This window comes from Panthera leo, chromosome A3 (assembly GCF_018350215.1).
Source record: "Panthera leo isolate Ple1 chromosome A3, P.leo_Ple1_pat1.1, whole genome shotgun sequence".
In the NCBI taxonomy this organism is placed as follows: domain Eukaryota; kingdom Metazoa; phylum Chordata; class Mammalia; order Carnivora; family Felidae; genus Panthera; species Panthera leo.
The window spans coordinates 61,889,111-61,901,359 of NC_056681.1; the positions used below are offsets into that span (position 1 = coordinate 61,889,111).

General features: G+C 35.3%; 1 protein-coding gene across 1 annotated transcript in view; it reads left to right on the forward strand.

Moving 5' to 3' along the window:
- Nucleotides 1-12,249, forward strand: part of TMEM131 (transmembrane protein 131) — a 237,656-nt gene that overhangs the window by 125,295 nt on the left and 100,112 nt on the right. Inside the window, exon 5 of the mRNA XM_042932060.1 lies at nucleotides 9,197-9,320. Coding sequence (XP_042787994.1) covers nucleotides 9,197-9,320 — 124 coding nt within the window. The remainder of the gene's footprint in view (nucleotides 1-9,196; nucleotides 9,321-12,249) is intronic.

The window sequence follows — 12,249 nt, forward strand, 5'->3', positions numbered from 1 at the left end:
TTGAAAAATTTAAAAGTTCAGAAAAGTTGGAAGAATAATATGGTGAATACCTATATAATCTTTATCTAGATTCACCAAGATTCAACCTTTAGCACATTTACTGTCTCTCTTCTTCTACACACACACACACACACACACACACAACACACACACACACACAGAGACTACTTTTTTTTTTAAGTAAATGTGGACATCCTGCTACTTCATCCCTGTGTTCATTAGTATGTAAATCCTAAGGGACAGACATAACCATATTCAGTTTTCCCTAATTGCCAAAAATATGTCCATTATTGTATACAGTCCCCCAACCAGGATCAAATCAAGGATGACACATTGTATTTGGTTGGTTGGTGTCTTTAATCTTTAAACTACCTTTCTCCTTTTTTGCATTTATAAGATAGAATTTTTTGTAGTTCAGATCAGTTGATGTATAGAATAGTCCACAAACTGGATTTGCCTCATTATTTCTTCATGATTAGAATCAGGCTAAATACCTTTGTCAAGAACATTATATAGATAATGTATATTTCCCATCACATAACATGAGGAGGCCAATAAGGTCCATATTTCTAATTGTTAATGATGCTGAGTTTGAGTACTTCCTAAGGTACTCTCTACCAGATTCTGTACATTGTAAAGGTACCTTTTCCTTTTTGTAATTAGTAAGTAATATGTGGGGTTAATAACATGTTCTCCAGCAACCTTTCATTTTAATAGTTCTACCTACTTATCATATTATTGACTCTTGCCTAAATCATTTACTACATTGATAATTGCAAAATGGTGGTTTCTTTTTTTCCTCAAATTCTAGCAGGTTTTTTTTTCATTTAGGAGCCAAGATTTTTCTGTGAAAAGTATCATCCTCTCTTTTTCCTTTGACTGTCACTATAAACAAAAGGTCAGCAAATTATGGCCCTTGCCACCCATTTTTGTAAATAAAAGTTTTATTGGAACATAATCATACATGCTCATTTACACTTTATGGTTGCTTTTACACAACATTGGCAGAGTTTGAGTGTTATGACAGAGATTGCATAGTCTGTAAAGTCTAAAATATTTACTGTCTGGCCCTTTACAGAAAAAGGTTGTTGATCCCAATTAGAGACTCATATATTCTCTTCTTTATTTAATGTGTTATAACCCTTTGCTTTCACTGTTCTTTTTGTTCCAAATTTTATAAATTTTCCCAGTAGAAGCCTGTTTAAGCTGATTTCTATCATTTTTTGTAAGTTCCATTAACCTTTGAACATTTCTTTGCTTTCTGATTCAACAAGACATTCTAGACTTCCCTTTGTTTTCATTGTCCTAGACCTGGAATGAGCCAAAAGTATGAGAAGTCCTGGTTTCTTTTTAGGGGAAGTGACATTTCAAACCCATATCTGGGCACCAAAGTGTGCTTATTGCTCTGGATGTCATTGCTTCTAGGCTTTTGTGAAAAGATCTATAGAGGAACATAGGCGTATACTATATAAATGAATATATGTAAGTCATGTCCCATACTGATAATTCTAATTCATATTTTACCAGTTCAGATCCAGAGTCATAGAGTTCTTCCTCATTATTCCCCATTTTGTATCTGCATCTTATTTTTCCACAAAATAATTATTAGAATATTACCTTTAAATATTTGGTAAAATTTGCCAGTTAAGTACCCATGGACTGGAATTTTCTTTGTGGGAAGGTTTTAAATTATGAATTTAATTTCTTTAGTAGTTTTATTTTTTGTAATGCTTACATTTTTTTTTTTTTCTTATTTTACCAGTTTTGGTAAGCTGTGTTTTTTTCTGGGAGTTTGGTAGTTTTAGGATAATTTTTAAATTTACTACATAAAGTTGTTAATAATAGTTTTAATGTTTGCAGTATCTGTAGGGATACCTCCTTTTATCATTGCTCATACTGATATTTTGTGCCATCTCTTTTTTCTTTCTCAGTCTTGCCAGGTAGTTGTCAACTTACTAGTTTTTTACCCCCAAGAAGGGTGAACTTCTGACTTCATAGATCATCTCTGTTTTACGTGTTTTATTACATTGATTTCCACACTTGCTTTTATCCATTTTTTACTTGTATCTTCTTTAGATTTAATTTGCTGTTCTTTTTCTCATGACATGGATGCTTAGTTCATTAAATTTTAGGCTTTTTTTTTTTTCAAATATATACATTTAAATTCATGAGTTTTTCTTTAAGCACAGAATCAAGTTTATTTTGCAAGCTTTTAATAAGTTAAGTTTTTAATTTTCATTCCAGATAGTTCTTAATTTTTATTCAGATTTTGTCTTTGATCCATGGCTTATTTACACATGCACTGATCTATTTACATATTTATAGAAAATCAAGTTATCTTTTCTTATTGATTTCTGTTTAACTGGGCCAAGACTAGAAAATTCTGCATATAAAAGAGTTTTATAGAAGAGATAGAATAGAAAAAAACTAGCAAGATGGTACTTTAACCATATCAATAATTACATTAATTATACATATAAATAGTCTAAACACACCAATGAAAAGACCAAGATTTTCAGATTAAAAAAGCAAGACTCAACTAACAATAGAAACCCAAAATATAAGAAGCAAAACTGACAGAACTGAAGGGAAAAGTAGACAATTCAGCACTAATAGAGACTTTAGTACCCCACTTTCAATAATGGATAGACCGTCTAAGCAAGAGATAACAAAAGAAACAGAAGACCTGAAAACAGTTCAGTGCCATTAGACATCTATAGAACATTCCACTCAACAACAAAGTACTTACACTGCTCACACACACAAAGAACGTTCTCCAAGATAAACTGTATGCTAGACCATAATGTAAGCCCCTATAAATCTGGAAGTCATACAAAGTATGTTCTCTGATAACTTCATTCTTTAATTAAATAAATTGGCAAGCAATAAAAAAAAAAAGAATCTTGAGATATTAAACAACATATTCTTTAATAATGAATCAAAGAAGAAAATCAAGAAAGGAATTAGAAAATGCTTTCAGATAAGTGAAAAGAAAATATACCAGAATTTATGGGGTACAGCAAAAGCATTGCTCAGAAAGAAACTTACAGCTATAAATGTCTTAATCAGCAAAGAAAAAAATCTCAAATCAGAAATCTAACCTTCCACCTTGAGAAACTAGGAAAAGAAAAGCAAAATAAAAAATAATGAGAAAGAAATAATAAAGACTAGAGAAGAAATAAATGAAATAAATGAAAAACAGCAGAGAAAATTAACAGAAATTGGTTCTTTCAAAAGAGCAACAAATTTGACAAACCCTTAGCTAAATTAAGCAATAAAGAGAAAAAGACTCAAGTTACTAAAACCAGGAATGAAAGAGGTGATCTTTGTATAGAATATAACCTTACAGAAATAAAAAAGGATTGGGGCACCTGGGTGGCTCAGTGGGTTAAGCATCCAACTCTTGATTTTGGCTCAGGTCATGATCTCATGGTTCATGAGATCAAGCACCTTGTCAGTCTCTGCACTTGTAGAATGCACTCTACAAGTGCAAAGCCTGCTTGGGATTCTCTCTCTCCCTCTCTCTCTCCCCTCTCCCACTCATGCGCTCTCTCTTTCTCAAAATAAATAAATAAACTTAAAAAGAAATAAAAAAGGATTATAAAGGAATACCATGAACAACTGTATGCTAACAAGTTCATTAACTTAGTTGAAATAGACAAATTCCTGAAAAGACACAAATTTCCAAAACTGACCTAAGAAGAAATAGGAAATCTGAATAGACTTATAACAAGAGTTTGAATTAGTAATCAAAAAACTTCCCAGAATGAAAGCTCTGACTCACAGAAAGCCTTATTGATTAATTTTATAAAAAAATTCAAAGAAGAATTAATACCAGTCCATCATAAACTCTTCCAAACAATAGAAGAGTGAACATTTCCCAACTCGGTATGTTAGGCCTGCATTACCCTTATACCAAAATCACACAAAGACACTATAAGAAAACTACAGACCAATACTCCATGTGTTAAAATTCCTCCACAAAGTAATAAAATATCTAAAAAAGATTATATACCATGGCCAAGTGGCATTTGTTCCAAGAATGCAAGGTTAATTTAACATCTGAAATTCAATTAATGTAATATACCATGTTAATAGAATAAATGGGAAACATGTGAGTATGTCAGTAAATAACACACACAGAAAAGGTTTTGAATAATCCTTTCATGATAATAACACTCAAAAAACTAAGAATAGAAGAGAATTTCCTCAGCCTGATAAAGAGCTTCTATGAAAGTCACATAGTTAACATCTGTTTAATGGTAAAAGACTGAAAGCTTTCCCCTACATCCAGAACAGGGCAGTTATGCAAGAAAAAGAAACAGTAGGCACCCAGACTGGAAAGAAAAAAGCATCTCTATTTTCAGATGTTATACTCTTGTATATAGAAAATGATAAGCAGTCCACTTTTAAAAACTTGGAATGAGTGAGTTCAAGGTTACAGGATATAAGATCAATATACAAAATAAATTATATTTCTCTACACTAGCAATGAGCAATTTAAAATTAAGAAAACAATTCATTTATAATAAATCAAAAAGAATAAAATACTTAGCTATAAATTTAGCAAAAGTAGTGCAAGACCTATATATTAAAAACAACAAACCATTGTCAAAAGACATTAAAGAACTATAAATAAATGGAAGCCATTTCATATTCAGAAATCAGAGGACACAAATAAAGATGGCAGTACTCCCTAAATTGATCTATGAATTCAACAAAATTCCCATCAAAATACCAAATGACATTTTTGTAGAAATTGACAGGCTGATCTTAAAATGGACATGAAATCAGAGGGATTCAGAACAGCCATTTTTTTTAAATTTTTTTTTTAACGTTTTATTTATTTTTGAGACAGGGAGAGACAGAGCATGAATGGGGGAGGGTCAGAGAGAGGGAGACACAGAATCTGAAACAGGCTCCAGGCTCTGAGCAGTCAGCACAGAGCCCGACGCCGGGCTCGAACTCATGGACCGCGAGATCATGACCTGAGCCGAAGTCAGCTGCTTAACCGACTGAGCCACCCAGGCACCCCCAGAACAGCCATTCTTTTAAAAGGAGACAAACATTGGAGAATTTTTAGTGCCCAATATTAGAAACCTATAAGTTTTAGTAGTCAAGACACTGTGACACTGCCATAAAGATAGACATATAGGTAAACAGAAAAGAATTTAGGTTCCAGAAATAGAAATTTACATTTATTGCCAATTGATTTTGACAAGGGTGCCAAAACAATTAAATAGAGAAAGAACAGTCTTTGCAACAAATGGTGCTGGGCCAACTGGGTATCCACATGCAAAAGAATTAAGTTGCACGCCTGCCTTAGAGCATACACAAAAATTAATTCAAAGTATATAATAGAGCTAAATGTAAATGTAATAAAGCTGAACTATAAAAGCTTTAGAAGAAAAGATTGGAATATATGAACATATCTCCATTATCCATTGGTTTATGCAATGATTTCTTAGCTATGACCCTAGAAGCACAAGTGATAAAAGACAAAATATACAAATTGAATTACATAAAAATTAAAAACTTTTGTACTGCATGCAAATGATACCATCAAGAAAGTTTGGGGCACCTGGGTGCCTCAGTCAGTTAAGCGTCCGAATTTGGCTCAGGTCATGCTCTCGCAGTTCGTGGGTTTGAGCCCTGCGTCGGGCTCCATGCTGACAGCTCAGAGCCTGGAGCCTGCTTCAGATTCTTTGTCTCCCTCTCTCTCTCTGTCCCTCCCCCACTCACACTCTGGCTCTGTCTGTCTCTCAAAACTAAATAAACGTAAAAAAAAAAAAAAGAAAGAAAGAGAGAAAACAGTCCACACAATGGGAGAAAATACTTGGAAAAAAATCTCATAAGATACTTAGATCCACAATATATAAAACTCTTGCAACTCCTTAAATTTTATTCTCTGTTTAAATACAGGGTTTCCTTATCTCTCCTTGTTGACACTTCATGAACCCTTTCAGTCAAGAATTAGTTCATCTTTTTTTAAAGTTTGGGTTTTACCAGGGCACCGACTTCGGCTCAGTTCATGATCTCACAGCTCATGGGTTCGAGTCCTGTGTCAGGCTCTGTGCTAACAGCCCCTGTGCTAACAGCCCTTGCTTATGCTGTGTCTCTCTCTGTCTCTCAAAAATAAATAAACATTAAAAAAAAAAAGTTTGGGTTTTACCCATTAATTTTGTCCATATTCCTTAAATATTCCTATAGTCCACCTTCCAAATATTACCATTTCTAGGTGTGCCCTACATATCTGCTTCTCGCCTTTTTTTTTTTTAGCTCTGTCTTTTAAAATATTCTGAGTATGTATTTTTTTCTTGCTGAATTGTGAGCTAAATTGTCAATCCGATCTTCCAACTCACTAAGAGATTTTTTTTTAATTTTTTTTTTTAACATTTATTTATTTTTGAGACAGAGAGAGACAGAGCATGAACAGGGGAGGGGCAGAGAGAGAGGGAGACACAGAATCTGAAACAGGCTCCAGGCTCTGAGCTGTCAGCACAGAGCCTGACGCGGGGCTCGAACTCAAGGACTGTGAGATCATGACCTGAGCTGAAGTCAGACGCTTAACCAACCAAGCCACCCAGGCGCCCCTAAGAGATTTTTACCTACCTTTATACATTGTACTTTTATACTAAAAATTTCTTTTGTTTTCTGTATGATTTCTTGCTTCATTTTACTAATATCTTGCCATATCTCCTTAAGTATATCACACTGTGCTTGTTTAGTTCCTGGTTCAACTTTTCCAACTTCAGGTGTGTGTTACTCAGCCTTTACCAGGTTATGCTATGACCACAACCAACCCAAAATCTTAGTGGGATGTAGGCTAAAAGCAGCACTCCTGAGATAGGCCATTTCTTGGAAAAAGAATACAAGACGACTTTTAAAACTTAATGTTACATGTCACTTTTGCTCACATTTCATTGACCAAAGAAAATCATATGGCCAAGCCTAATGTTGAAGTAGAATTCTCTCGCAGGTTCAGTCAGCAGGTTGGGAATACCACAGTTTATCACAACATTTTCTAATGTTTGTTTTCTAATTCTACTCCTCATGGAGTTAACTTAAGAGCTCCTGTCTTGTAGTGCATATTGAGGAAGGGCAGAATAGAAAGACTTGGTCTTTGTCTCTTGTGAATTTAAGAAGGGAGATGATCCCCAAGGTAGAAAGACCCAGTTCCACACACACATACATGTAAAAACTATTAATTGTCCTGTTTGCCACCACTGTATCTGATAGTGCTTAGGCAGAAGCATCTGGGTGGAGATGTAAATGTAATCAAATAGCCCTTGGTCTTTGGACTACCAAAGAGGAGTTAGAGGCAGGTGTGCTCCAGGGTAGCTGATTATCAGCTTCTTAGCTTCTAAGCTTCTTAGGCTTAGCTAAGCCTCTCTGCTATTCTAGGTTGAAAGGGCAAGCTCTGATTGTTCCAGGGCAAGCAGGGAAAGAAGGAATTGGAGAACAGAGTTTTGAAGACTTCTTCTACCCTAGCCTCTCATTGTCAGCTTAGGCTATTCTTTGTCCCTCACTTTTCCCCACCTGCCAGTTCAAGTCAACCTTCTGTTCCCCCCAGGGTTTCTTACTGTTTTTTAGTTAATCCTTGGAATCAGTACCTTCCTCTAACTTCTAAATTTTTCCAGGATTGTTGTTGGGGGGTAGGTGGGTTCAAGGAGAGCCAGGAGCATGAATAAAATAAAAATATGGACCAGGGGGTACCTGGGTGGCTCAGTTGGTTAAGCATCTGACTCTTGCTTGGTTTCAGCTCAGGTAATGACCTCACAATTCATGAGTTTGAGCCCCACATCGGGCTCCAAGCTGACAGTGCAGAGCCTGCTTGGGGTTTGTTCGTTCTCTCTTTCTCTCTCTCTCTCTCTCTCTCTCTCTCTCTCTCTCTCTCTCTCAGAATCAAAAATATTTTAAAACAAAAACACGTGGACCAGAATGGTTGCCTGAGGAGAGGACCTTGTGAAAGAAGTTGCATTTGAATTAGAAAATGAGGATTTGGATTGGAATAGGGGGATAGGGAGGAAAACAGAGCAAAGAGATTGGTAAAGCCATGGGGGCTATGCACATGAAACCAGCCTGATCCAGGTTGGAAGGTTTAGATTGTGAAAACATAGGGAGTTAGTTACTTGTTTAGGTCAGGTGATGTCAGGGTAGGGAGGATCTTAATTTCCACTAAGGCAGGGGGGGAGAAAAGGGAAGGGAGGGAAGCTCACCCATGCACACTCTTACCAAGTGCCTGTGCTAGATAATATGGAAAATATGGAGTACACATATAATGTAACCTTTGTCTGAAAGGTGCTGATAATCTTGAGGAAATAAAACTGGTGCTAATTAAATTATTAGAGGACATTAAGAAACAGTTTATATGCAGAATTCTCTGATGCTGTAGGAGTTAGGAGGCCTGCCTGTACAGCTGAGATTAGCTGTGTAAGTACTTAATGGACTGCATAACTAAGGAGATGTCACTTTTAAGAGGAAACTCTAATGTGGATACCAAGGAGAACATTAAAATGGATCTATGGATGTCAGATCACTGAGTGTGTGTCCTCCTTAAGAGGAGGCAGTTTAGTATAATGAGTTAGAACATGGACTAAAGCCAGATGGCCTGGATTCAAATTTAGATTCCAAGTATGACTTTGGACAAGTAACTTTTCTGTGCCTCAGTATCCTCATCTATAAAATGAGGACAATAATAGCCCCTAATTCATAAGGCCGATCTGCTCACATAACTTTGCCACTCAGTTTCTCCTAAATTGAAGAGCATGTATCAGTGGAATTTGGGGAGAAGGGGACATGATTCAGAATTAGTAGGAAAGCAGGGTGGTATTACAGAAGGAAATGAAAAGATCTGACCATTTTATTCCCTGCCTGCTTCCTCACTAGACTGTAAGCTTTATCTGGACAGAGATTTACTTTATTGTATCCTAGCCCCTGGCTCAGTGTGAGACATAAAATGAGCACTCAGTATATTTGTTGAATGACTAAATGCATTTCTGTGTGTAATTTTAAATATAAACCAATTAAATAGTTTTATATGTTTGCATATGTACTTGTACAATAATTTTGATGTTTAAATTTTTTTAGCAGCTAGAAACTAATTCAACAACTAGAAATAATCTTTGAAGTATTTGTGACAGTGGTTTTGTTTTTTGTTTTTGTTTTTGTTTTTGTTTTTGTTTTGCTTTTACAGGCCAGTTGGAATGCCAAAAATGGAAAAAGTTTACTTACATAATCCTAGTTCTGAAGAAACTATTACTTTAGTATCAATATCTGCTACAACATCACATTTTCATGCATCATTTTTTCAAAATAGGGTAAGTTTTTCTATAAATGTTTCTCTTGAGTTTGAAATTGAAATATCTAGATGTTTTATGTATAATTTCATTTTGCTATAATTAAAATCCAGTTCGAGTGTTTCATATTTGTTGCGGGTTTCAGTTTGCCCTATTTCCTAAGAATTATCACTTCTACTCTTAAACACACATTGTGTTTCTCAACATAAAACAATTTAACAATTCCACTTTGAACCTAAGTACTCTGAAAAATGTAGTAGTCAGAAATTTAGTTGATTTTTTTTCCTTTTTAAATAATAAGTAATTCCTCAGTGTTGTGTTAGTTTTCTATTGCTACCTAATAAGCTACCACAAACGTGATGGCTTTAAACAACCCCCACTTATTAGCACATAGTTTATCAGTTGTAAGTCCAATGTGTTCTTTGCTCAGAGTATCATAAGGCTGTAATTAAGATGTCAGCAGGGCTCAGTCCTTGACTGGAGACTCAGGGAAAATCCACTTCTAAATTCACTTGAGTTGTCGGCAAAATTCATTTCCTTATGCTTGTAGTACTGAAGTCCCCATTTCGTTGCTGGCCCTTGGCCAGGAACCTCTCTCAGTTCCCCAGGGCACCCACATTGCTTGTCACCATCTTTAGGCCAGGAGCAATGTGTCATATCTCCCTTATGCTTTGGATCATTTTGGCTTTCTCTTCTGCCACCAGTAGAGAAAATTCTGCCTTAATCATGTCATTGGGACCACCTGGATAGTCTCCTTTTTCATGATATGAGTGAACTAATGTCCTCAGTTACATTTGCAAAATCCCTTTTTATCATGTAAGGTAATTAACCACAGGTGTGGTATCTCCTCATACTTACAATCTCAGAGATATTAGGGCAGGAAATTTGGGAGGCTATTTTAGGGTTCTACCTACCACAAGTATCCTCTAAAATTTTACTTTATAATCAATTTCATAGATAGTTTGCAGACTTGTTATTTACATAAAAATTAATCTGACAAAAAAGTTGGGTCTTAATAAATTTTGAATTTGAGAGAATACATACATTAATCTTTAATATATAGACTGCTAAAGTAATAAGCTTCAAAAACAGCTAAATAGCAAGTATTAGAAGGAAGTAAATAAGTGAAACCTAATTTCATCTTCCCAGAGTTTTCACTAATTCCTTTGAAGAGATGTGACCAAATCAAAAGGAGCTTTTTAAAAAAAAGCATCTAAAATTATATCAATTATTTAGATTTTATACTTCTCCTTTCAAAAATCCTATTTCATCATATGCTGTCCTTAGCAACATATGTTGCTAGCAACATGTCCAGCAACTTCTGAAGTCAAAAAAAAAACAAAACAAAAAAAACTTAATTTTGGCTTTTTTAAATTTAAAAGTATGTTATTAACAAGGAATTGATGAGTTACCATATTGTTTTCAATAGCAAAAACTTCATTTTTGTGGTATTCATGGAAAATGCCCCTTTTCTAATATATTTCTTTAAATAAGTTTCCCTTGAGTTATTTTTTGTTGTTACCTAAAGGATGTTTTCAGAGTTTTTATAAACATGCTGATGTTCTCAAATAATAAAATCCCAGTGCTAGAAGAGATTTGTATATTCATCTAGTCTAATAATACCCTCATTATACAAAATGAAGAAAGAGCTCAACTCCAGAGGGGTTTGCCCCCTGTCATGCAGTTAATGACAGGATCCAAGGTGAGGGTCTAGGTGCTCTATCGGCCTACACGGTGATTTGTATCGTATTAAGCTATGGTGTGTGGCATATATGTTATGCCACCTGTACACAGAGATGCACTTATGTGTAAATGCAACCACACGGGCACGGCCAGTATGCAGAGACATGTTGGGTTAAAGGGCAAAATAGTGAAGTGAAAATGGAAACAGTTTAAAAATAGTTCACAACTGCCCTACAGATTTTATTTTTAACTTGTTAATGGTACTTTGCTAATTCAAGCAATGTTTTGTTGTTTTTAATCATCCAAGCTTAACCCCGTTAAAGGGTTTTCATAGACCAAGAGTTACAATTACAGATTCTTACAGGGGGCAGATAGACAATGTAAATGAGAGAAGCAGGCCATGTGGAATGAGGGTGACCTGGAGAGCACATGGTCTGTCCAAAGGGATCAACCCACACTCTGTTCCAGCCGGTGGTTGCCATGTGGGAATGTAAGCGCATGCCCCATTCTTCTCATGTTCCAAGAAGAAACAGAAATAGGAATTTTTATATGATATCTTCCAGTTTTTACACATTGAAAATAAATTCAATTTTAGAAAGACAGATGGTGTGGACCAAACAAAACAAGCTAACGGCCCCTAGTTTGACATTTTCGAACTAGACTCTCCCAGGGACTTATTTCTGCACATGAACTTTATGTAAAGAGGAGAGTTTTTCTGAAAATTCTTCAGAAGGTAAACTAAATGTGCCTGTTAATCAAAGGACAAGTTGAAAACCAATATGTGTTTTCCATTGCCAGGAAATTGGATTACACAATAAAAATAATCTATACCCATCAAAACCTCCAGTTAGGTCAGCTAGATTTGGCTTCAAAAGCAGCTAGCCAAAATCTGTGCAGTCTTCTCTGTCTTCTTCTTCCTCTTGGTTTCCGTTTTTACTTCTTGCAGTAAGGTATGGATTCCCAACAGCTCAAGAAATCGAGAGGAGACATGGAATGAATTCTTAAGGGAAGAAATAACCTTATTTCCCCTCCACTTCAATTTTATGCCTATGATAAGAGCCTTTGGTGAACAATGAAAAGAGTCTTCTCATGTTCAGGAGAGTAGACCATTTCTGTAATTTTATTTTAACTCTTTGTCACCTTCTGAATTCCTGGTCAGGTCTTATTTCCTTGAGAATAGAACATTTTCTATAACTCACTTAAGTTTTTGGTTATTTACCACTATCATCTCTATATTAACTAACCAGTAGGAAATAGAGAAAAGAAT